Consider the following 27,542-nt stretch of genomic DNA (forward strand, 5'->3'; position numbering starts at 1 on the left):
CAATACTTCAAATTGACCGCAATGATTGACCACAGAGTTAAGCATTGTATCAACCTTTAAATTCTGATCCCTATAATGCTCGTTTTCATTCACAGAATAATATTGCCAACATTAGCCAGATCATATACTAACAATGAATTGATTAAATAAAGAGACACAAAATTCTAAGAGGTTAATTTTCATCAGTAAAATAAAACCAGGGGTAAATCTCTCTCTAAAACAATCAGCCTAAAGAGCAATGGCAAACTGCATTCTCCATAGAAACCTAGAACAATATACTAATGTTTAGCCTTATGGGTGGCTGCTCTTGCAAATGGGGGTAGTCTGTTATCAATGGGTTGCTTGAATGAACTGAGTCTTTTGGGGAAAGACTGCAAATCAAGTACTAAGCCCTCCCTAAAAGCCAATCCCGCTGTCTGTGACAGCAGCAGTTACCAACGAGGAGGAGGGGGGGGGGTAATTTGTGAACCAAAAAGGAGCGGGAAACAGAAGTGAGAAAAACAAGGGGGGTATGAAATGGGGAGGGAGACTGGCAGAAAAACAAGACATCCACATGATAACGAAACAACCAAGCCCATTTCAAATGTCCTCATATATACTCCTGAGACATTCTTTATGAAACAAGTACAGTTCCTTTTAAGTGAAGAAAAGCCCACCTCCATCAGGGCTGCCTTTCATACCTCTCCGGCATCTCAAAGCCCACCTGTTTAGAAAGTGCGGTGTGACAGGTGGAGGGTGGGTAAGTGCCCCCGCGGTGTATTGTACCACGTAGTTTTCCAGTAAGCTGCATCTCTCAATATGTCATGTCTGCATATGTGTACAGTTGTGGTCACCAAAGTAACAAATTTCTATGATAAAGGGAAAAAGTAGGCATACTGCTGTACTGGGAGAGGAAAACCTTGATACAAGCAACAATGTGATTAAAAGACTGATTATGTTCATTCCCATTCTTGCCATGAGTTAGACAAGAAAGATTGTCAGCCCCTCTCATGTCTGTAAGATGAATATGAAGCTGTTAGCTTAGCCTTGCGTGAAGACTAAGAATAGCTGGAAACATCTCATCTGACTCATAGCAAGAAAACAAACAAGAGCATTTCCCAAAATATAAAACTATTTCTTTAAATGCTGCCTTGCCACTGAAACCAGGATCACTTACTAATAACTGAACTCTATAGTGAAAAAGGATATGCAAGGAAACTGCTTCTCCATTTAAGGATATGAGCAGCTATGAGGCCTAGAGAAATATTAACAAAGTTAAGCTCATATTTGAAAATTCTGACTAGCACTGGCTTTGTAATCGAACCATAATGTAACATCACATCAATACCAAGTGGCAAGGTGTTTGTGAGTATAACACAGGGTTAGCACATCAAAATGGTTTTGAATTGCTTCGGACTCAAAAGCCTTACACCCATTATATCCCTTGTGCTAAGCTCTTCAGAGCCCAGGTTTCCATGCTACATGTGCTGCTACTCAGACTACTACAGGGGAGAAGTGTGGTTGTCAGTTTTTAAGTGTTCAATTCAATTTGCATTTTCTCACACAACTCTCTGAACCACTGACTGACTAATGAAGGCCCGCCTTTTAATCAGTCAGCCTGATAATAAAGCTCACTGGTTAGCCTGTGGTGGTTAGTGACAGGACAATGGGAACCAGCACCAACAACATTAAGACCCTGAAGTGAATAACATGGACAAAACGCAAAATTATATAGCAAACTGTGGTTCTGTCCGACTATATTAATGCATCAGTGTCTTCCAATGTGAACGTACCAACCACACTCAAAACCACTTAGCATAAGGATGCTGTGTCTGATGTGTATTCAGACTGCTGCAGAATACTGGTACCAGGTCTGTTTCTTTTCTGGCCTCCACGCTTGACAGTTATGGTGGAAGCAGACACACCTTAAGTTCCTCAGAAAAAGGAAGTCAACACAGAAATATCAGAAAACTAGAGTATTTTAATTACAGGTGTAAAATGTAGAGGGCGACTGTGGTAGAGTGGCCGTCTCCCAACCGGAGGGTTGGAGGTTCGAATCATGGTGCCTGCGGTCCACACGTTGAAGTGTCCTTGGGCAAGACAAGTTGCCCCCAGTGGATAGAGCCATCGGTGTGAGTTGGCGCCGCAGATGGCAGCCTTGGTTATGTACCAGAAACAAATTCCTTGTGTGTAACATACTTGGCCAAATAAAATGATTCACCTTATTGTAAATAAGTGCTTGAATGCCTAACAGAAGACTGTTGAACAATACACTTTTTTTTTTTTAATTGTGACATGTATAATGAAATTTTGTTTGGAGCCGAGGGCTCCAGGCCGCTGCGTCCATACACGCCACCATCACAGGCAATTTGGGGGGTTCAGTGTCTTGCCCAAGGACACGTCAACATGTGGACTGCAGGCACCAAGATTCGAACCTTCAACCTTCTGGTTGGGAAATGATTGCTCTACCCACTGCACCACTGTCACTCCCCTGAGTTAACTTGCACACCTGCTAATACTGACACATAACTGTTTTCTGTTTGACATAACTGTAGGTGCTTGGTTACTGGGAAAAACACCTCAAGGTCCCTTATGCTACCTACTCTGGGAAGTGTGCAAGCTGAGACTAACAGAGACACTAATGAGACAGTATGCAGCAGAGAGTGATCTCCTCTTGAGGAGAAGGGGGTGGGTTAAGGACTAACTGCTGTATCGTGTGTCACTGGCTGATCAAGAGTACCTGGCATTCAGCGGATGGTCACCTAAGTGGAAAGCTTCCGTTACAGCTAAGGCAAAGCCAGGTGGTTTTATGACTGTTTAACTGCCACTATGATCAAGGAAGAGACAGTTTACTGGTCATGAGGTAGGCTGAGCATTTTACCACAAGGGACAGACAGGAGGATTTTACAAGAGATCACAGCATTTCTAGATTTGCAATTTTACAAGAGATCACAGCATTTCTAGATTTATGATTTTTTTAAACTCAGGAGGTAGTGAGGTCATCCCCTAACTGGAAGGTCAGCGGTTTGATTCCCGTTCTCCCAGTCTACATGTCGAAGTGTTCTTGGGCAAGTTGCTTCCAATGGCCATAACAATGCCCTGCAGGGACAGCAGTGTGTATGTGATGGCCATAACAACGCCCTGCAGGGACAGCAGTGTGTATGTGTGCGTGTGAGATGGCACCACAGATGGCTGCCTTGGTTGCGTGTAACATAGTTGGCCAGTAAGAGATTATCATTAATGTTTCAAGCACAAAACCTGGGTATGGTAAGATGGGTTAAATCCTCAGACTGCAGGTGCTGTGGAAGAAGTCTGCTACTAAACAAATGCATTCAACAATTCATACTGCAATGCCATGACTTTAGTCCTCATGGCTAGAGACAAGACCGTGGCTTTTGATGTAAATGGTCTTATACTTGTATAGAGCCTTTCTATTCTTTTACAGCACACTCAAAGCGCTTTCGGCCATTCACCCATTCGCACTACCAAGCACTCATGCATTCACACACCGGTGACATCACCGGGAGCAACTGGTCTTGCTCAAGGACACCTCGACATATTGACTGGACAAGCCGGGAATCGAACCGCTAATCCTCCGGTTAGGAAATGACCCGCTCTACCTCCTGAGCCACAGCCGCCCCCAAAAATATGCCAACCCTGTTGTATGGCCAGAGACAGAAGTGACTCCTTGTGGAATCATTTCATGAATTGCAACTTGCAAATACTTTCTTTACATTTCAGTTCAAATGAGAAGTTGTGTTCAGTCTTGCATGACCAAGAGGGTTATTATTTTTTTGCTCTGATTTGATTGAATCTTGTATCTGTTTGAATTATGGCATTGAAGGTTTATATTATATGTAGATTTTATTGTTTTTATTATTGTAGTTTTTTGTTATTTTCCTTTTCTTATCATGAAACACTTTAACACTGGTTTAGAAAAGAGTTATACAAATACATTTTTACTTGCATATTCTGTGAAATTGCATCAACTATGACTCATGTTTAGATAAAATTAACAGCAAAGACAGAGAAACCCCCTCTTTATGATTTACACTTTCAAGCTTCACTCTTACAACTGAAGCCACCCCATCATCATGCCAGTGTTGCATCCCACTAGTTAATACAATAAAACTTCCACTGACACATTATGCCCGGTTCAGACTAGACAATTTAAACTAATAACTTTAGCCGACGGCTGTGTGGTGTTGGAGCCAATGAACGGTGTCAGATACGACAATCGATCGTTTTATTCCTGTTGTGTGTCATAGTAAACGAAAACCGATGCTGCATCTGGGACGCCTCACGACGTCCGGACACAAAGTGCAGCATGTCAGAGTTGTTTTCATAGTCTACGACGAGGTGGGGCTACGGTGAGCAACAAGAGCACAGGTCGCTCTTTTGTTCACATTTCTGCACATTGGACTGAACCATATTCATTAACCATCACATTGATACAGTTGAAGTTAGCATACTGACTTTAACAGACAGACTTGTGAAGTAGCTACCCTAGCAGGACTAGCTAGCTACTTTTCCATTTTACTACCGGATTAACTAACTTAACTTTAACTGCTACCTCAAGTTCTCCGTGAAGGAGACGACACAAGTTAGGCTGCTGCCCTCTGCGTGCGACCCACAGACGAGGCCACGGGCTTTAATGCTTTCCCGAACACAAGCAGCCAGACTCGGTATCACATACACCCTTCTCTGGGTCCCTGGCACCTCCAAGTCGTTAAAGACGGCACGCTGTGGTCTGTCGGGTACCAATGTGTAGCCTGTCATATCCCTCGTCCAAAATTGTACGACTCTATAATCATGTAATCTGACATAGTGACCAACGAATCAGAATAAAATCCTATAGTCTGAGCCAGATATTAGCAGCAAAACAGTGAATAACCTCGACGTTAAGGAGTTATTTACCTGTAGTTCCGATTTCCATTCATGAGGTCCCTGCCCGGTTCACTTCCCGGATCACAGTTGTCAAACGGTAGGGACTCTTTCTTCGCTAAACTCGGTGTCTCCTTCACCAGTCCACCGCCTGTGCAGCACTGAGTGGCCGAGTGTCTTGGTGTCTGCTAGCAGGCTGTCAAAAGGGGTTCTTCGGTGTAGTCGTTTCCCCGGCCCGGTGTCTTCGGCGTCACCGCACAGCGCCGTTCGTACACCGTCAACGTATCCAATCGGATGCCACTACCACGGCGAAAACTAACTTAACGTTACTGGATGCTCAACGCGACGCTGTGGCAGCGAAAACCTGCTAGTTAGCCAAGTTAGCTCGCTAGCTAGGCTAAGGAAAGTGGCTTGAACGGTCTCTAGGAGCTGTCAGGATATCATCACAGCGGGATCATTGAGTCCAAATAATTCTCTCTGTTGGTTGAGTAGCCACGGAAGCAGCATACATTCGTTTCTACGGCGCAGTAAATGTCTGGGTAGCTACAGTAATTAGCTAGTTTGCTACCTCGCCTGTTGGATAGTTGGAATTCTGACAGATGACGGCTACTTTTATCGCCTTAAAAACAGTCGCTGACACAGCCCCGTTTCCCAAGCACCGTATCTCAGTGTCGCCGTCTTCTGTAGTTTGTATCCTGGTGCCAAAATAAAACTGTCAGCACTGGACCGTGTCCCCCAATAATTGCCAGGATTTGTCTGGTTGACAGATCAACTCTTTGCGAGGCTCCTGCGAGCCAACTAAATATGGTGAAGTTGCCCTGCTGACACCGACAGGAAGAGGTGGGCTCTGTGTTACCAGACGTCAGAAGAATCAACTCCGCCTTCACACAAAGGTAATCCTACGTTTATGAATACATCAGCGGATAAGAGATGCATTTTTAAAAACCTAACATTTATAAGAATATATGAATTCTTGCCCAGCTTTGTTTAAGACTGGAAGCTCATGTTAAATCTCCTCTGTTGTAATCTAAATGTGTCAAGCTAGGTAAATTATTTGTTTTCTGTTCTGACTTGTGCTAGTTTGAAGGCTAAATGCAACTAGAATCCAAGTAACGATTAAAGTTCTCACATTATCATTAAGAGAAAACAGTCACAGGAGTAATAAAAAACAATTTATTTTCTTTAAAAAATAACCCTCCCCAACAGAGATCCCATACTATCACATAGGCCTACAGAGCCAAAATAATATGCTTCCATGTCCTTTCAGTCAAATCTATTGGGAAGTGCTATGACAAGGACTGTTCTTGATCAGTGGCTTCAATATTGCTTAGTCAGATAATGAGGCTGTGTGGAGAGAAGTGGACTCTCCAGTGTCCACATGATGCATTTCCAGGGTGACTGCTATTTCATGTCCCCCTTTTGCAAGGTGCTTTGTGGCTTCAGTGAGAGAAGAACTGCATCTGGTTTCAGTGGTACTGGGGAATGCCCCCAGACTATTTTTTAAGCACAGAATCGGGGGTAGAACACTGGCCCCATCTGTGAAAGGCCTGGCAACTGGTGAGCCAAAATACATAACAGGATAATATTATATATTTATATATACAAATCACCTTGGACACAATGAAGGATCAGTAAAACGGTGTACAAAGGCATTTTGATTATGCAAGTTCATAGACATTATTTAAAAATCAAACTCATCTGATGTCTAATCTTTTGATCCCTTTCATCTCAGAGGGGACCTGACCGTCAGACAAGATTTGAGGCGCTTAAACGGGCAACTGAGGTGGAATTTTGAGACAGTCTCTACAGTGCCTTCTTGAGGATACACTCTTGACACTAGTCACAATATTCATATTAATGACAAACGAAAAAAAATTCAGTCTTTATAACATTACACAATCGAGGCAAAACGACTGACAGGCAGTGGTGAGCACAAGGCTCCTACCTCTAACAAAACCTAAATAAGGTGGCTCAGAATATCCAGTCATAAAAAATAATTACATGCATTTTTTCATTACTCAAGAAAGTGACAAGATGTAAAAGCAGGGCATATTAAGTAGTAGTAATAGTGGCCCACCCTATCCAATGTAACAGTCCCCTACCTGTGCGGCCCATGCACACAGAGCACCAATGGGGACTGGCTAACATAAGCTAGGGGATTGGGGCAGGGGATGCTGCCAGTTAAAAGTAAGAATAGACAGCAATGACAGAAAGTGAAGATGGAAATGGTGATGAGTTATAGTTTGGCTTGGAGGGAAATAAGAGGACAAGTGCATTTGAAAAAGTGGGTCTCTACATGTTTAGAAAGAGACTAAGAGGGTGCAGATGTGTGTGCTTCTGCTTTCCAGGCTATAAGTTGTAAATGCCTGCAGAGGGAAGAGCTTCATGTAAAAATGGAACAGGTGCCAGATAGATGTGTATAGGTATGCAAAGAAGTGCATGGGTGGAAGTTGGTGTCAACTCTGATACATGCTGGAATGTGCAGAATGGTTGGAGCAAGGTCAGTTGCTGAATGAGAGTTCAGCTTTGCAGCACTTAAGTGATCACAGACTTCATAGTTGCCTGTATTCAAATCTACAGAGGAGTGTTGACCTTGCCTATTGCCTTAGTTACCTCTTTGTTCTGAAAGCTGTGCAAGTGTGGGTGTGAAAACGTCAAGGTAGTCTGTGTGTCAAGCCTCAGTACAGACAAGTTTCACCATTTTGAAATAAACTAAATCAATAAGTAAAAAAAAAAGTGCCTTGTATATCCTAAAAGAGCAATCCATACAGAAATAAAAGACTATCTTCCTGTTTTAAGTGCCCCTTTTCCATTGGTTGGCATCACTTTCGGCTGGTTAATAATGCTGGTTTAGGTGCATGGGGTGCAAGTATATTTGATACACTCTATGCAAATGGTCCCTCTATTGTTAGGCTTTGCCTCTATAGGCTAAATCTCTAAGGGACTGACCAACCACCACAAAGAGTGCAGTGGGACTTCTCTCCTGTATCTATGATATGCTACACCTGTTCAAACTCTTATGTGCAGGACTGGTGGCACCTACATGCTAACACTAAGTGCTAATGTACCATACCTTAGAATCCTCAAGGCTGTATAAAAAAATAACATTATTCAAAAACATTAAAAACATGACTGTAGTTCATGATGTTAAAAATGATACATGTACTGTAAGTGTGTGTGCCCAGTACCACCCCTCTGTAGGATCCCCATATTAAAGGGGCTTGGAACACTGGCATCCGGTGTTCGGATGGGTCAAGAGGCAGCATCGTGGTGGTAGTTAAAAAAGTTTTCTGGATTTTTTTTCTTTTTAACGTCTATCTTCCTCCCATCCGTATTGCATACACAGGAGTGTGAAGATAGCATACAATACAATACATAATAATACCCACATTTTTAAAAATTCAACATAAAAAGAGCAATTGTCTTAAAGTAAACGTAAAATGACAATAATAATATTCATAACCATCTACAACACCAGGGACCAGCATGCCCAGGTCCCCAACCTTGCCTGCCACCCAGCTTACATTGCACCCGACCCCAATTCCTATCCCTGTAGGTGGTGGACCCACAAGGTAGTGGCTCCATATAATTTTTTTCAAGCTTTGCCCCATGCTGAGTAATCCCCATGGGCCATGACTCATGGGCCCTTGATCCATGCGGTCACCTCCCTCCAAGGTTTGGCTTCAGGAAGGGGTCCTGTTTTCCCTTGGGTGAGGTGACATAGCTCCAAAAAGTCTGACTCATCGGTGTTCTTGGAATCTCTTTGTCTGGCCCCTCCCCAGGGACCAATTTTCCTTGAGACCCTACCAAGGGATACTGCCCCCAACAACACAGTTTCCAGGATCAACAGGATAAACATTCCCTCCGCATAGGTGGCAATTCTCTGAGGGACAAGATGACAATAACAGTAATAATAATATTCATAACCATCACCTGTCTGACAGGGGAAGGAGCTAGAGCTGGTGCAGGAGGTGGAGAGAAACCAACTTGATATAGTAGAACTGGACCCTATTCTTTTCTGGAGTTGTCCAGGGTGAGAGGTGCTGGGCAGGTGTGAGGATACTCACGAGCCTCTGCCTGAGTGCTGCTGTCTTTGAGTTTTCTGTGGAGAACAAGGTTCCTCCATGCAGCTTTACGATCCTCAGGGGTAGGCCCTGACTTTTGTCTGCGTTTATGCCCCAAACAGCAGTTCAAAGTATTCAGTCTTCTTGGAGACTCTGGTTGTGGTCCTGGAAAGGGCACCACCACCACCTAGGGACTCCATAGTTTTGTTGGGGGATTTCAATGTTAACATGTGCAACAATGGAGAAACCTGGTGGGGTGTGCCTGGGAGTAACTGCCTGTCTGATCTGAACCCAAATGGTGTGTTGATATTGGACTAGATCGGCCATAAACGCCATGTTTGAACATAAGATGTCCAAATATGTGTACTTGTACTAGAGCATCTTAGGTGTAAGATCAATGATCAGCTTTGTGTTTGTATCATCACATTTGTGGCTATATGAGGTGAAGAGAGGAGCAGAGGTGTCAACTGATCATCACCAGGATCTCAAGACACAACCAGGGGGAGTAATGTGTTCGGTCTGGGGGCCTCAGAATCGCTTCTCTGCCTTTTGCAGATGACGTGGTTCATCAGACTGTGCCCTTAGCATGCAATGGGGTGGTTTGGAGCCAAGTGTGAAGTAGCGCCTCCAAGTTGAGGCTATGGTTTTCTACTGGAAAATGGTGGGCTGCTCCTTTTGAGTTGCAGGTGATTTGCTTGCCCATGCAAAAGACTAAGTATCTCAGGGTCTTATAAATTAGTGGGGCTAAAATGGAGCATGAGAGTGACTGGTGGATTAGCGCAGTGGCAGCAGTAATGTGGGTACTGTACCAGACCGTTGTGGTGAAGGGGGAGCTGAGCTGGAAGGAAAAGCTTCCAATTTACTAGTCAGTCTACATTCCAGCTCTCACCTATGGTCATGAGCTTTGGGTAGTGACCGAAAGAATGAGATCAGAAACACACACAGTCACAATGACTTTCCTCTGTCATGTGGCTAGGATCAGCCTTAGAGATAGGGTATGGAGTTTGTTTATCCTAGAGGGGGCTTGGAGTAGAGTCACAGATGCTTCACATCAAAAGGAGCCAGGTGAAGTGCTTCAGGCATCTGATCAGGATGCCTCCTGGGCACCTTTCACTGATGGTTTTCTGGGCACATCCATCTGCTGGGAGGCCCTGGGGTAGAATATGCTAGAGAGATTATACATCTCATCCAACCTGGGAATGGCTCAAAGTCCCCCAGCAGGAGCTGGAAAACGTTGCTGGGGAGAGGGACATCTGGACTGCCCCGCTGAACCTGCTGCCACTGCAACCCAACCCTGGATAAGCAGCTGAAAATTAATGGATGGATGGAATATTCATAACCTTTTGAATGCATGAGGCTGCAGAGTCTGGCTGTGTTTTACAGGTGAAAGGGCCTTGTGTTTCTTGGACTTGGGTGGCTGGCAAGGCTGCGGAGTATGTGTAGTGGGCAGACATTGGGAATAAGGGATGGGGATGAGGTGGTGAGCATCAGCCCACTCAGGTAGAAATGAGGTGGGAGGGGTCAATGGCTGTGATGGTTGGTGTAGCTCAGGCAAAGTACATGGTCCTGAGGGTGTCATGGTGAATCTGTACAGCTTTGGCCAGTGCCTGGGGGTCCCGACCATTACTCTGACCAGAGACATGGCTGCCCTCTCCACTGCAGAGAAATGACAGGAAGACAAGGTACAAAAGAAAGATCAGTGACACTTCATGTGGGGTAGCTTCATCATTAGACAGTGCTACAGAACAATAAATAATTCACTGCTTATAGATACAGTTTAGAGAAGGCAGCCTGTGCCATACTTAACACATTACAATATGAAAATTCTCCACTTGCTGTGCTGTAAGAATTCTGGCAACAAAAAGCATGTAGGGTTTTTCCATTAGGAACCTACCAAAAGGTTACAAAAACGTGTAACACTCATCCCCACATTGTGCATTTGTGTCCACTGCTTTAGAGGTGCGGTCCAGGAGCTAAATTTCGGCACCCATCAGGAGGTACTACTAAAATCAAGTTCCAGGAATGTGAGGGGGGGAGGTGGCGGGTGCTCGCAGGACTATTGCCCATGATTGGTTAAATGTCAGCATCTTCACACCTCAACTATTAATATTAAAAACACTGTATAAACATACTCTTTGGCTTAGAAGTGAAACAATCAAGGATTTCACTTGCTAGTTTAGAGGTAAAACGGGGACTTCAGCAAGTGGACTATGGGCAAAGCGGTGAAGACATCACATTTGCGCAAGTCTGTGTTCTGCTTGTATAACAGCTGCTCATACAGTCTGTGTTACTGGCTAATTCTGTTGCACTAAGGAGCATTATGATTCTTGACTCACATGCTCTACTCAACTGTGCACGTGAGTGTGTGCATGTGCCCCTCCCTCCTCTAAACAGAGATCGACACAGAGAAAAATACAGTGGAAAAGCAAAGCAGAAGAGCCCACACAGCCTGTGAGGTCATGCGCGATGAGTATGGGAAGTATGAGATTTACCGTTCGTTATCTTCCAACAGTAGAAACGCAGCTATGGGGTCATCAAAATTTAAGAAACCGTGTGTTATTTCTTTCATAATCACACTAACCTGTCGTGTTCTTTGTCCACCAGATGGTAGCGGGCACGGAAAGCCACAAGACGAGCATAGTAGGCTGGAGCAGGGATGGAGACTGAGCGTGTACAACGCACATAAGTGTGGCACAACTGGTATGTCAGAATCTGCAGCTCATCAGCCGTGAAGCGATTGTCGTCCCAAAGGACATAGTAATGAGACGGCCGGCTGGTTCCCTGGACACGGAGAGAAAGCAATGATAATGAGATGAAACGTACACAAAAACAGGATATATTTAAAAACAGCCAATAACATTTAGTCTTTAAGTAAATTCAAAAATCTAATTAGCACTAAAACATGTTTTTTCTGTTATTATTACCTGTATTCCTGCATGGCTACACAGGTAGAAGTCAAATTCAAAGGGATGAGTGATGCTGGTGTCCACTGTAGTCCCTGCAGGAATGTTCCCACTCTTCCCAATCTATCAAAAGGAATCATAAGATGATAATTATTAAACATATGGAAACACATATGTAGGTAAACTGAAATCAAAAATAGAAAGCTCACCCTTTCAGACTTGTCAGCACAGAAGAGGCGTGTGTGGTGGCGTTTCTGCACCACGATGTAGGTGATGCCCGGCTGATAGTCTTTCTCCAGCTTGATGCATGCATCTCTGATGGCCAGGAGCTCATAGTGGAGAATCTACATACAAAGCAATTTATTAGTACTTAAGCCGATAAAGTTCACTTCACAGAAAAATGCAAATGAACTAATAAGACACATTTTAACACACACACACACACACACACACAAAAACTCCCATCAGTTTCAACTTCCATGACATACCTGCGGCAACTGACCCTCAGGAACTCCATCTCTGTAAAAAATGATCCTGGTGGGCTTGAATCGAGTTGACTTGTAGAACTGAATTAGCAGTTCGCGCACCATGTAAGACAAATCTTCAATGATCTCCTGCCTGGGCCGCTGGACTCGCACTGTGGCACAATATCTGCTCGGATGAGCATCCATACTGCCTACCACCTGACAGAGAGAAAGGGTTGAACACAGCACAGTGTTAGCCATTTGTTTCCCACTTGTAACACGTATGGGTATTATAAGGGGCTTTGCAGGGGTATCCATCAAATGTATGATGGAGAAAAGATGTGTTATATTAATCCAAATTGTTGCATACCTTGCACAAAATATACACTGGCACTAAGGCAGTTGTTTTTCTTAACATATGTATATATTTAGCAAAGGTTTATTGTAAAAAAAAAAAAAAATTCCTAGTATATTTATTATTCTGTTGTAGTACTTCCTATTTTCATTTTTTCCAACTGTTTATTTTTTAACCAGTCTCCACCACATGATCAAAATTTAATTCTTTGTACATGAAAACCTACTTAGAAATAAACTTGTTTCTGATTCAACCTACTTAGTGTCCAAGTATCTTTAAGCAGGACTCAATAAGACTTATTCAAAATCTCTGCAGTTGTTGTAGCTATGTGCTGTGTTTACACAAATAATAAACATATTAGAAACAACAAAATAAGCTGCTGAGAAATGTATTTTTAAAATAGCACAATACTTAATATGATATGTAATGTAACAGCTTTCACGTACACAAAAACAGCCTCGTTGTACTTTCTTATTTGTACCCATGTGTTTTTGTACGTTAGCATCCCCTAAAGGCTGTGACTGGGAAATGTGGGAGGCTCAACATCAACCATTTATTTTTCTTCCCTCAGATCCTTCCACTGCACTACAATTGTCATTTTCACCATTTTCTCCTCAGCCAGGACTGAGACAGACCCACTCTCCTCTCCCATCCTTTCTCTGTGTGACTCAAGCATTTGTCATAATTGCTAGGCAACAACACAGCCAACCACAGCTGAGCTGAGGTTAAGGCCAGACAAGAATTCGCGTCATTTCCCTTTTGAATGTGAGTCAGCAATGAGCCACTTGTTTCCCTTTTATGTCTCCTTAAATCCTCTCTTAATATGTTTTTCCTTAGTTCAGCTTCATTTACTATGTATTCAGGTGTAAATAAAACAAATCACCTGCATGCCTCTCATGAAATGGGCTATAAAAGAAGGGTGCGTCTGGGCATTTACTATCAATTTAATGCAACAGATGACGTTTTAAATAAAATGTCAAAATGAATTACAAATGTCAAAGTCATCACAGCCCAAGGTGATGAATTCATCTTATCATTACCTTCATTCATTCATCCATCCTGTGGAATTCATCTATCCGACAGTCCAAAAACTGTATTTCCTGATTTCTGCATTCACGTTATCACAACAATCAAATTGATAATACTGAACTGAATATGATGTCATTTTCTCTACAGTGCCTTAAACATTTTTCAATAAAGATTAAGGCTGTTAAACCTTAAACATACCACCACCCATCACCACTGTCACCAAGCAACCACAACTATGTGCGTTTATCTATGACATCGTGAGATCATCTGCATTATTTACATGTCCTTGATATTTGCTGATTTACCTCAGAGAAGCCACACTACACTGGGCCAATTATTTTGCTTTTGTTCATGAGTTTGTAATTTTCATTTTACTTAATGATATAAATAGATTTTGAAAAGTTTTTATGGCTTTGAAACTGAGTGAAAAAGAGACCAAGGTTCAAAACCCTGTGTTACAACCACCCACTGACCTTCAGCAGATATAGTTGATCCACTTTTAGCCATCTGTGTGGCACAGCTGACACAGAGTTGCTGTATTTGGTGCCGTTTCTCCAACACAAACACAATCAGTGGACAGCCTTTCATTTATGCTGATCAGTTCTCTGACGTGTATAAATGTATTACTTTGAGCTGTTAGTGTATCTATACCAAAAGGCACCGACATACCTTGAGCTGCTGTTCCTCTTATAATGGCAACTGCCACTGACATTGAAGAAAATGCTTCTCTTTTTAACTAGAAAGTCAATCATTTTCCCCAGCAAGAAGCTGATATAAAATGCTTGTTTCTTTTCTTCTAGCATGTGTGGTACTTGGTGGTATGTTTATACTACAGCAAAAGTATGTTAAATAATGTGTCTCAGTCTGTCCAAGGAGCCCAGCCCCAGTCTATAAACAATCCTTCAGAAACTTTTGGATAATATCAAACCCTTTGTCTTTCTACAGCCATTACACACCTTTCTAACAACTGTGTAGCAAATAACACTTGTTTCCTTTATCACGACCTGCACTTTCTTTTGACTGACAGAACCAATTAGTCTCCATATAACAAGTAATGATGAGAAATGCTCTTCATAAGTTACCAGAGCCAAACGCACTTCAGTGTCCCACATGCATGAGCTTAACCTGTACACCCTGACAAGTGGCAAGGTTCGGTGTGAGTATCTAGTTCCCTTCGTTTTCCTAAGATTAGGGCCAAGGTCAACTAGTGTTGTTTAAAGAAGGTGTCCTTTCAGACTTACAGCAGTAATGGAGGGCTTCTTGCCATCTCCGGCAGGGGGGTGCGTGACATCTGCTCCCAGGAAGATAACCGGCTGTTGAAACACTGCTGACCTGGGAGAGCAAATGGTGGAGGAGATATAGATTACAATTGCTCAAGAAGACACTGCAGGGTTGATTTTTGATCTATTATTAGTATTAGTAGTAGTACATTTGACAAAAGATGTCAATTATAAATCATCTAAAAGAAGAGCCCATCAATATGTGCAACAAATTCAAAAGAATCCAAACAGGAACTCACCGTTGGTGAGGCACCAGGATGTTGTTGATGCCTCCCAGCTTCACGTTGATCTTGAGGCAGAGGTTGGAGAGGGTCTGAGGTGACGTTTTCACTACATTTTTCACCTGAACACACTGGGTGGCCATGCCAAGGAGAGTATCACCTACACGCTTTACCTCCGCTGAACGGAACAATTCAGACATGAAGAACACCATGATGCTGGAGGGCTGAGGTAGAATTCTGTTAAGTTCAGTTTTCCAATAATTTGTTGTAATGCTTCTTAATGTAATACTTACTTTAGACTGCTTTGTAGTTTGTTGACTATTTTAGTAACTTTATTGTTTACAAAAGAAAAAGGAAGGAAAAAAGATGCATCTTTAAAAATATACCATATACAGGAGTTTTTCCTGGTAGGATGACAATGATGAGCTGTAGTCCAGAATATGTGTTCTTCAGGTGTCTGAACATGGGCTCCACGCTGTCTGCTCCCTGGGCATATTTACAGAAGCATGGCTGGCCCTGAATTGGCATCCCAGCATCCTTAGAGATCTTACGCAGCTGGTCTGTGAAGTTCCTGAGAGGAAACCAGAGAAGTTGGGACAAAATTCAGTTAAGCAAGCTAAGGCTAGCTAAGGATTTTAACTCGCTTAACTGTTAATTGCTTGGCTTGTAGTGCATAAGATGTTGTGTTGTCCTAAAGAATTAGGAATTAATGAGAGTATATGGTACTTTGGGTTTAAAAACAAATCTCTTTGAAGTATACTTTTTCTCTTGCCAACAGGTAAATTAAAATAGGATCCAGTGACCTAATACAACCAAATACATGAAAGTCAAAAATGTAATCGGAAAATTATTTAATGCCACCTTCAAAAAAGAAATTCCAATTGCTGCAACTACTCAGTAGTACTTACTTGAGCACCTCTTCTCTGCACTGCTTCTGGGGAGCAAAGCAGGCAATTGCCCAGACTTTGATCTCAATGCCATTATAAAACTGCTTCCCCCTCATGTCCCACACTCCCTGGTTGGGGGTAGCTATGGCACGGCTCTGTGGAAGAGAGGACCAGGTCCCACATACAGCAAGTTTATGTACACTGCTGGTGTGAAAAAGTGTTTTAAATCGTCCTTCCTCCCAGACTTTTGTGATTATTAACAAATGTCTTAAATTACTAAATGAACTATGCAATTACCCGTCCTCCATACTGCAGGATAGGGGCGGGGAGCACCCTGCCTGTCACCTCAGCCATGTCATCTTTGACTTTGATACCAAACTCCTGGATGTACGGGTCCAGGTTGAAGTTAGCATTCTTCATCTGTAGAGAGTGAATGGCATCCATCATATCTCACTGCCTTTGTGACTTAAACCATAGATCACTCAATCCTACATTTCTATACAGTGTTGATCCATCAAATCAAGTCTCCACAACTCACCAGCCTGCTGATCTCCTCTTGTCTGTCGGGCGCAGAGCGAGCTGTGGCTTTGATCATAGTGGAGGTCTGATTATCTGTCAGCTTCTTAATGCATCGTTGGCCTGCTACAATGTTACACACCTGGGACAGGTAAATCCAGTTTCACTGGGGTGTAATTATCAGTTATTCATGTTATTCTAGGATTTAGTTTTAAAGACAGCATACACAAATGATCCAAATCATCTACAGTGCAAGCTATTACATATGAACGCACTCTATTTGTTAAATATCTGAATAATAAACTCAGTTATGGTATCACAGTTAGTGTAAATCATCCTTGAGCCCTTCCTCACCTCCAGGGGCAGGTAGGTGTGCTTCTGCTCCTGGCCCACCTGTAGACAGGGTAGATGGGGGTACTTTAGCTGCAGGTTGTACTTCTGCTTGAAGTACTGGGCCACTGTACATTCTACTGTCTGCCCACTTTCAAGCTGCAGGGGGAAACTGGTTTAAAAAAAAAAAAGAAGATGAGAAACACAAATGACTGTATTATCTGTGAAAGACAAAAAAGTTACTTTTTCTTTAATGATTGACAAAAGACTCTGGATGATGCATTGATAACACATCAGCCACAAATGTTATAGGGTAATAACATGAATATACAAAATCACTCTATCACAAACTATCTGGTATTACACAAATTCTTAAAGTTAATTTGGGAGTATCCTTATAATGTAAATGTATACATTGAGATAATCAACAGTATATAATGTATTTTAATGTTGTGTACTTACGTCTGGTGGCTGGCAGGACGTCGGGTGACATTACATACACGATATTTCCTCTTCATTTGACCACAGTGGGTCACCTCCACCTTCAGGCCTGTCAACAATAAGTGAGGTACACAAATGTTGACATATAGAAGGACAGACAAGATAATTAGAACACTAATAAAAGAGCTTCGTGTGAAACAATAAAGTCCCACAATCACAAAATTAAAGGGGAAATGGCAGTAATTCATGTATAAGTCTAGGAAGATTTCTGAAATGCATTTGTTAGGTGTAAATGAGCACCAGTGCTTTAGATGGGGGCACTGAGGTATAAAAGCAGTCTCTTTGAGTTCATCATGCATTTTTGGAAGGTCCTTTCACGCTGCCTTTCGGCGCACCTTTAATCTCCTTGGTGAAGCGGACCCTTTGTGAGTCAGTGAGAGTCTTGGGCTGCTCATCGATGTTGCGAATGTCCAAAACCTCGCACATGAACTCAATTACAGGTTGGGCTTTGTAAAAGGCTGTGGCAGACACTAGAGGGAGACAGAGAGCAGCAATAAATCCCTACTAGTCAGAAAAGAGCAACTCAATAAAAGGTACATGAATGTCCAGACCTTTATTCAGTACTTACACTGATATTTAAGGCATTTATCAGAGGCACATTAATGACAAGCAGCCAAAAGAAAGGACAGCAGCGGCTTATATTTATGATATTATATTGATAAAGCATCCCTGATTGTTCAATTGCTCCTGGTCACACTTTTCAATATCTCTGTCCCACTGTTTCTGCCTAGTCATACAGTGTCAGGAAATACTCACTGAGCTCACTGACTGACTACACATACCCTGATGAGCTTGTCTTCAGTGACTCACCATCAATGTTAAGCATCATCTTCCACATGGCGGGCCGCACAGACTGGTGGAAGCCAAACCAGACTTCCCTCCCGCCCCCCAGTGGGTGGTAGTATCCTTCAGGTGGGGAGAAAAATGAACGGCCCACTGGAGTGTACCTAATGTGGAGGAGTAATGAATGTGCAGAACGGTCAATTCACAGCATAACCTCAGCATGACTGCATGTCCAGGAAAGTTGTTGCCTCATGTATGAGGTTTCAGAATAAGTCAGCGTTAGAAAAACAAGAAAATCACCAAATATGGGTTATAGGGAACAGTGCTATCTCTACGTGCCAAAAATTCCTTCTTCTAAAACAGGCAAAAAAGGGGGAGACGTTATTTATAAAATACTTGCTTTCTGACCATTGTAGGGTCAAGTCCTACAGCCAGTTCTAATTATTCCACTACTCAGTACTGTCCTGTGGATACCTTCACACAGGTCTCATCTAACAAGCATCTTTTGTTTAATGACTCTGACCCCTGGAGCTATGATGGTCTGATGCAAATGAATGAAAGACAAGTTAAGCTTGCTAGGCTGTATTGTTGCAATGTCAAAAGACATTCTAATTCTTAGAAAAAGTTGACGGAACCAGGAGCATATGAGTATGTGTATTTGTGTACGTTTGTGCCTATAACTGAGAAGAAAAAGGCTCCTATTATGTACCTCATAGAGGCCAGGTGGCGCATGGCCACATCCAGGGCTTGAACCGAGTCGAGGGGGACCTGCAAGCGGCCGCTGACCAGAGTCTCCTGCAGCAGACGCCACGACACCTTGGCCAGCCAACGGATGGACACCTTGAAGATTCGGTCCTTACCCTCACCTGGAATTGTTACCTCAAAATCCACCTGGAGTGACAGAGGTCAGAGGAGAGGTAAAGAACAAGGATACCAGTGACCAGGAACTTAAATAAGGGCTGTTTATAAAAAAACAAATGATCAGGCTGTGCACTCTAACGTAAACCCTATTTTGACCAGTATTCAGAATTCAAGAAGGTATTTCATATTACAGAGGACTGTACATCAACAGTTTGCCTTAGTGTACAAAAAGATTGCATGATTTTGCTTTTGTAATATTTTGCTTCCATATGCATATGGGCTCCTAAATATAACTATATATCATGGTACATGAGTTTGAATCCTTAAATAACCTCTTATCTATACAAAAATAAAAGTGTAAAAATAACAAGTTGCAGTTTTAGTGGGAGTTATGGGACGTTATCAGGCAATTAGCAGGGACCAGGCTAGCGACTGCCCTGGTTCCAGTATTTATGCAAAGCTAAGCTATTTGGCTGCTGGCTGCGGCCTTATCTTTACTGGACAAAACTATACAAGAGTGGTACTGATCTTATCTAACATTAAACAATGAAGAGATTAGAACACTCAAATACTCTCATACACATTAAAAGTCTCCAACCATGGCGTACCGGTGTCCATATAAAAAAAACTAACAAACAACAACAACAACAAAAAAAAAACTGGTGTTTGTGGTTGCTATTCATTCAGTGATTGTGGTAACAGCAAAGCAGTACAAACATCTACCTTCTCACTCCCAATAGGAAGTGCTAGCACCGTGTAGATGTTCTTCTTGCCGTCATACACTGGCTTCCTATCACCAAAGAGCTGGGGCTTGAAGTGTTGCACCATGTATTCCACCACCTCCCTGTAGGAAGAGACACACGCATCACAATATGAGACTAATATGCACCAGAACAACTGTTTTTTGGGGGGTTGTGTTTAAAAAAAAAAAGAGCAACAACTTTTAAACCGTTTAAAAAATAATAAGAAGAAGAATAAGAAAAAGGACCAGAACAAAAAGAGACACTGGTGCCTGTTCAGGATGCTCAGTTGTGATCAGGGGTAAAGCAGTGCTGAAGATGACAGAACACTGATCAAGAAAGATTTAGCTGGTGGGCATAATATCTCATGGTCACTGGGGAAACGCAGGAACAGGATGTGGATAGTGGGGTCACCTTTCAATGCATGCTGCCTTGGCCCTCATAAGAGTGGGGGATGTGGAGTCATTCTAAAAGGAAAAGGTCAAAGGGCTTCACCTTTTAATTCTTTCTTGGACCCTTTGTCTAAAACCCTAAAGCCAAAAGCAACTGATGCTCAAAGAGCCTCTGAATGTTACAGAAAATTATAAAAACATGTATTATATTGGAATTCAGCTTTTCTGAGTCTATAATTCTGTTTAATTACACACAGGAGATTACAGATCTGCTAGTTTGTTTCTGTGTCCAGTGTTTTTAATTAGGGGAATAAAGCTTAAGAATTCTCTTTGAGAGTAGACAACCTCTGCTGAGACCTTCAAGGATCTGAGCAAAAGATTTCTTGTCTAATCTAAAACAATGTTAGATGAGGACATAGTCTGGACTGGGCCGTGGCTGTTGTAATACACAGAGAAAACTGGTGAAATTGTTTCTTTCAGGTTTTAAAATCAGGATTTAAACAATACCACTGCTTGCTTGCTGCTGCTTTGCTATTCTTGTCAGGTGGTGGTAAATGTCTATCAAAGATCCTAAACAGAAAGATATTCTATCCATTTTACATCCTGTCTTTCTGCAGCGTAAATGATTTTCAAAAAGTACAAGGCCATTCATCATCACCACCACCACCTTTATTTTTTCAGGGGAAAAAAAAAAAACATTTGAGAGACAGCTCTCATTCTCAGTGGTGCCCCAACATACAATTCACACCTTCAAAACATTAAACCATAAACACAACAAAAAAAATCTGTATTAAAATCCAAAATCATGTCACATTAAAAACAAAATATATACTCAAAATCAATGTAAATAAAATCATACTAACATAGTGTCCAAATCATCTGTTACACTCACATTTAAACTGTAAAATACTATATAAAAGCAATTTAAATTGAGATAAAGGAATGAGAGCAGCCAGGTTAGGTTGTTTTCTGCAAACTATTCAATTTTTGCAGGTCATAGTAACAGAAGGACATCTTTCCCATCCAGGTCATAGTAAGCTGAAAAAGCTTGAAACTGGACTAGGTTTTTAGGTGGAAGATGTTTCACCTCTCATCCAAGAGGCTTCATCAGTTCTGCCTGACTGGCGTTGAGTCCGAGATATTTATCCCCATTGGTGGTGTTTCAGTCCTTTGATGCCCAACAAGTTTTTTCGGGTTGCAGAACAAGATAATCTTGTGAATGAGTCTGGTATGTTAATGGTTTATAACTCAGGAGAATCTGTGGGAATCAGAATCTGTGGCAGCAGCTGGGCTGAAAAACAGCTGACCAATAATTTTACTCGGCCCAAGTAAAACCACTGATTGGCCTATGTGTCTGTCAACCTACTTCCTACTTGCACTCAATGGATTAGCCAGTAGTGGCAGCCAGATGTTACCACTGTTTACAGCTAAAGCTAGTGAGCTATGGCAGAGAAGGTACCCACAGCAGTTTTCTTTCACAAAGGCCGCTGTTACAGGCCAGGCCTTCCTCTTTAAGACATAAAGCCTTATAGGTAATAATGTTGTTGTTGTCGCCAGAAGCTGCAACCTGTATGCGTAATATGAGAGCGAGAAGACCGCTACATGGAATGGACATCTTTTACATGCAGTGAGACAGTAGTCAGCTCTAAGTGTATAGATAGGATTGTAATGCAGTTAACTGGGCATCAAGGCCACATGTAGTGTTTGTATTACCATGACAGAATAAAGCCTGCGTTTTGAACGGTGTTAGCTGGCCTCCTCCTTCACTTCTCCATGCTGGAAAAGCCCGGACTTCTAAGGCTAGTTACCGGCTACGAGCCAGGGCTAAACCAGTTTAGTGGAAAACACATGAACCTGCGGCCCCCAGCTACGGCTCAGTAAGTAAAAACCACAATTACCATTGGTGTGGCTTTTGAACGATGCTGACAACTGAGAGAACAATAGGGGCTGAAAAGTGATGCCATGGTGGCTGTATTTCACAGTGCTATAACCAGATCTAAAGCCAGATTGACATGGATTCAAAATACCATTACTAATTAAAAATATATTTACCTGATTTTTAACATGCCTCTCCAATATTTTAGCCAGAGAGGAGAGTTTAGATATAGGGTGAAAGTTATTGGTTCAAAGACCAGGCCACTGTGAATATAAGTGACAAAAACAGTCTGCAACATAAGATGGGCTTTAATGTTCCACAGCTGCCTCTCAACACCACACAAACAGCAGTTGTGGAACATTAAATCCCATCATCTCTTGCTGACAGCCACCTCACAGTCACACGCTTAACACTACAATTTCAGTGTGGAATGGAGAGCAGAGAACATTGTGAGCAAAAGGGGAAAGTGACATTCATGCCTGCATCAAAGAATGAATTCTCCTGAAACAAACATGATGAAACATATGTATTTTGTGGCATGTTGCCATTTCCCCTGAAAGGCAGACAAGGCAGTCTAAAAAAAAAATAGCTTGCTGGAGAGCCATGGCTAAGTCAGCAAGGCCAACAAACAGCAATTTTCCCCCTGAAGTTCTATTTGTCACTTGGATTAAAGTAATACATGTGACAAATAATATGAAAGCCTTTTGTTTATTTACTTATTACAACTTGGGAAAAGAAGGACAGGGACAGTAAAAAGTAGGGATTAATAGTTTCATGGATAAACAGTTAATACTGAAGCTTGCAAGCATGTAGCAAGTGACTAGACCTCCTGAAAGACTAAAAGATGGTCTCTTCACAATAAACAAACAACTTTAATCTTTTTTTTTTCCAATAAATCTGCTCCATTCTAATTCTTGTAAACTGTAAGATGCTTATTTTGCTCCTGTATTCATGTAATTTTGATTGTAAAGCCACTTACAGTATTTGAACTTATATCCTTAAAACCATTCTCAAATATGTGACTTCACCTAGATTTTGAAACAACCATTTTGACTGAACCTGCATCAAACAGCAAATGATTCAGCCACCTAATACAAGGGCTTCTTCGAGCACACTCCACAGTATAAACACCAGCCAAGATGAAAGGGTCACAAAGTTAGATTCACTTTTGACTCCACCATCTGTCAGGTTCGGTCACTTGGGCACAGCCATGACAGGAAGAGAAGGCACCCTACTGCTGAATATAATCTAAAACCCATGCAGATGTGTTGTTGTGTTTAATTTTTCCATGATTCTGCACAGATGCATGGACACTTTTTGTTATTTAAGGCTGTGAAGTCCCACTTAAATTTTTATAAACTCTTAACCTTCCACATAAAGCAGACTACTGTATATAATGCAATATGAAGCTTGGAAACATTAACCGCCTTAACTCGTATAATATGACACCCCAACTCAGGATTTGGAATTTAAAAATAAATAACTATTGTTACAAAGAATTACATTTAAATGTCAGTAGCTGTGCCGCTACCTCCAGAAAGAGTGAAAACACTGTGATTACAAGGGGCTGTTGGACTTTTGTTATCCAGTTTCAGCTGTTCCATACAGCAGGCATTTCTGCTACTTGGTAACTTTCTAAAATGCAGGCCTTGCTATAACCTGTTGATAACTGCATATGTCACATGACTTCTGACAAGTACTGATATTTCAGATTAATGTGGGATATCACAGACAACAAAGACAAAAAAACATTGTGACATTACCTGTTGACTCGTCGTGGGCACTTGTCAGGCTTAATGTCCACCTCGTAGTGGTAGACGTCCATCTTTGGGATCTCCACCTCGAAATAGTTGGCCAGCAGCTTGATGGGCTTGCCCACAGTACCCATGCCTGGCCGGCGCGGGGCATGGAACACCTGCTGCAGAGGTGGGGGGAAGACCCCCATGGGCACTGGACACAGAGGAGGTGAGGGGCCATTGACAAAGACAGGTAATGGCGAAAGGGAAGTTCAAAGCATAGAAAACAGGAATGAGCAAATTGGATGTGCACAAAGCAACAACAAGGACAAGCCAAAGCAGCGGAAGGACATGGACAAAGTAGGTCCAGAAGAGAAAAACAACAGTTAAGTGAGGATGTGGCAAAGGAAGTGGTTGTGAACAGCAGAGGACAGGACGAAAAGAGAGGAAAATGTGGGCACAAGTCAGGAAGGAAGCGTAGGCATAGGCCACGAGGACATGATAGTTGGATATGAGAGTGAGTTGCAGGAACAGGAAGGCAGGAAGAGGGAGAGAGAACATAGGAAAGAAGAAGAACAATGTGAAAGTAAAGGTTAAGTGGTGATTTGTGCATTGGGGAACAAATGGAAAGGGAGAGAGAGAGATGTTGTATAAGTAAGATAACGGGTGATAAAGACAAGAAGGGGCAACAACCAGGTTAGGTCAAATGATGGACAAGGGAGACAGGGGTGGATGAGAAAAAGGAAAAGAAAAGGAATACATTACATTACAATAATGCTTCTTTACATAGCATTAACAGAAATATATTTACAGCTTTACACAAAGTGGTCAAAAGTTTCAAACTCCATTTATATTCCATATTTCTAACATGTTAGTAGAAATGTTTAACATTATTTTTTTCAGCTCCCATTGCAACAAACATCTGTTTTGTAGTATAGAATTTTAATAAATGACTAATCATTTAAGTAATGTATCCAGCAAGCATGGCAAACATGTTCTAGTCCTATTAAAATGATTTTCTGCTTCCTTCCGTTGTAAATTGAGTGTCATGGGGTTTAGGACTGACAAAATCAATTTTTAAGCTGTCACAGAAGGTGCTGAGAACATGTGATGACATGTGAGAATAATAATCACTGTTTGCATGTTTTGCACTTAAAAAGCCAAATTTCTTCCTCTAACACACACTTCATATATCAATTATTTTTCAGTGGGTTAAATTTAGCATGGGTTTGTATGATCTAGGCCTATACAGGAAGTAGTCTACAGTGTACAACTGGAGCCTCACTGACCAGTGACTATCAGCTCTTCTAATCAAGTCTGAGCCAGTGAGGAGTCTAATACAGAGAGAGTTCTAGACTGGGTGTTACATGTGAGCCTAGCTGTGACTCCTGCCTGAGAGGGGCCCTCCGCCTTAACCTATGGGTCCCGAGAGAACAGCCCTCCTCACCACAACAAAGACCCCAGCTGCCCTGCTTCTCCGTCTCACACACACAAACACATGGGTGTACAACAGGGGGAGCACCCTTGCTGCAGCAAACACACACTCACAGGGGGCCCCCCTCTACATTCCCAGCCTCACCATGGAGACACCACGGCAACACGGCATTGTCATGGATATCAGGAGACCTGCATGTGTGTGGGTAGGGCTGCTGGAGTAGATGGGAGGAAGCCGAGTGCCACTGTGGTCATGCTGAAGAGACCTTGGCCTTTTTGGTCCCACACTGGGCATGCTCCCACATCGGGCCAGGGTGCCTGGGTATCCCAAAGTGGAAAAACCCTGCTTAAAAATAGCTTCTTCTTACACGCTTGGGTCAAACATATCACCCAATCACTTGTTCATTAAGCTTTCAGAAAATGCCAAACGACCATGAATATGAGCCATAAAACACAGACACTCTGCTAAGCGCATGTATCTGGACATAGACTCACACTTCACTGCAACACATCTGACACAGACACAAGGCCTGTTTTGACCAAACATATGCTACGTGCAAGAAAACATCTATTTGTGTGAATATTTGATCATCAAGAGTGTGCTGTAATTGTTGCACACTCGCACACAATGACACACACTTCGTCCTCGTGCCAGTGAAGGCAGATGGTGAGAAGTGGAGCCAGCGCTCTCACATATCCCAAGACAATAGCGGTCTTTCCCAGGCAGTAAGACTTAGAACAGAGCCTTGGTGCTGCATCATAACAAGAAGACATTCAATATTTACTTTTTTTTTTTTACAATGACGTAACAAGCAATACGCCCCAGTCATAAGGCAACAACGTTAAAGTTGTGTTGCGGGGTACTTTTTTGTGCACTTTATTTTTGTTCATTAATGGCCAAATGACAAATTTGCTAGTTTCAGGATCCTTTGGTCAGACTCTAAAAGACACTGAGTTCAGTATGTAACTTTTAAATAACTGAAATTTGAATTTGACAATAGCAGATCTCCAGGACTATGATGGATGAGTGCTACTGAGCATAAATACAAGGAGCCATTGAAATGGTAAAAAAAATCTAGCTATAAAATTACCCTTTAAAATCTCTAAATAAAGAGCAGTAATTGATGTTTACTAGGAAATTATAAAAAGTCAAGAACATGAATGAGAAGGAACAGCCAATTATGCATCCACCGTTTTGGCCAATCCAGTTGGATCTTTGAATTACTGGCTGTTGACCATGAGCTAAGCATGGCAATCAGGTCAATCTTGGAAAATAGCACAATGAATCATTACACTTAAAACACAAAAGCAAAGTTTGACAACAGGTGCCACAGGACCTTCTCCATCAGAGTTCAGAATTTATAATGACAATGTAATTTCCATGTCAGCGCCATTTGTATATGTAAATAAAAACATAAACAAACAAACTGTATTCAATATGCTAACCCTGCCTTACAAAACTACAAGGGCTGGATGCAGACTTGGGTATAAAGTCAAACACTACCTAGTTTGTTTTTTAATTGGTCGCTTCCAAACTTCAGTGTTATCCAAGAAAACTGGCAAATACAGATGATCACTGGCACTGATAAACACCAGCTGTAAATAAAAACATGCACAACAGAACCCCAAAATCAAATGCAACAAACACTTCTCAGCATTTACAAGTGAAAAAAAGATGTTCAGACATCTTCAAAAACAGATGTGCAGGTAACACAACTGAGTATTATTTTTGGTTCCACACAAATGAATAATGCATCTGTCTGTGCAGATGTTAGGCCTATGCCTGTATCCCTAATGTAAGCACGTATGGTACAGGTGTTAAGCATTCATTATACCACCTGAACAGTGTGAGGAACCATAACCTGTCAGGGAAGGGGGAGGCTAGTCTGCTGTGCGGGGTGCAGCCAGCTGCTGCTGCTTGAAAGGCGGGCTTCACCTCATCCCTCCTCATCGAGCTTCCCACGACCTCCCTGCCCCCGCGCATGGATGAGGATATTGTCACCGCTCCAAAGAGCTTGTCTGCGGCTATAAATTTGGCTAATAATAATAATAGCAATAATAAATAATAACAATAATGTCTACAGTGTTGTACATGCAGAGTGCAAAAGCCCCCTCCATCTCCCACTCCCTCGACCCTAAATGTTGCGATGCAACAGACGTGGTTGTCACCAAGCCTCCTTGTACATCCCCCTGATGTTAAGGCCAGGCTACGATGCCTCGTCTTTTCAACAGCAGCCTATCTGCAGCCAGAACTCGGGTAACCGGGTTGGTATCATGTTAGACCACTAAAGTAAAAATAAATCTACC

At 42.2% G+C, this 27,542-nt stretch overlaps 2 protein-coding genes across 2 annotated transcripts in view; both read right to left on the reverse strand.

Moving 5' to 3' along the window:
* The window catches only part of ago3a (argonaute RISC catalytic component 3a), a gene marked incomplete in the record, with an annotated part of 33,733 nt that extends 28,016 nt beyond the window's left edge, over window positions 1-5,717 (reverse strand). Inside the window, 1 exon segment of the mRNA XM_020590148.1 lies at window positions 4,897-5,717. Coding sequence (XP_020445804.1) covers window positions 4,897-4,915 — 19 coding nt within the window.
* Window positions 5,718-6,414: 697 nt separating this feature from the next.
* ago1 (argonaute RISC component 1) lies at window positions 6,415-24,289 on the reverse strand. Its single transcript, XM_020590149.1, has 18 exons — window positions 23,829-24,289; window positions 19,781-19,901; window positions 18,906-19,087; window positions 18,224-18,360; window positions 17,749-17,883; window positions 17,375-17,462; window positions 16,937-17,084; window positions 16,605-16,724; window positions 16,364-16,486; window positions 16,088-16,221; window positions 15,566-15,750; window positions 15,198-15,357; window positions 14,920-15,010; window positions 12,319-12,513; window positions 12,040-12,174; window positions 11,852-11,953; window positions 11,509-11,708; window positions 6,415-10,583 (listed from the first exon to the last, which is right to left on the reverse strand). Exons 1-18 carry the CDS (start codon window positions 24,008-24,010, stop codon window positions 10,475-10,477), a joined length of 2,547 nt encoding a protein of 848 aa, XP_020445805.1. The 5' UTR covers window positions 24,011-24,289; the 3' UTR covers window positions 6,415-10,474.
* Window positions 24,290-27,542: the final 3,253 nt, after the last annotated feature.

This window comes from Monopterus albus, unplaced genomic scaffold (genome assembly GCF_001952655.1).
Source record: "Monopterus albus unplaced genomic scaffold, M_albus_1.0 scaffold11.1, whole genome shotgun sequence".
NCBI classification, from domain to species: domain Eukaryota; kingdom Metazoa; phylum Chordata; class Actinopteri; order Synbranchiformes; family Synbranchidae; genus Monopterus; species Monopterus albus.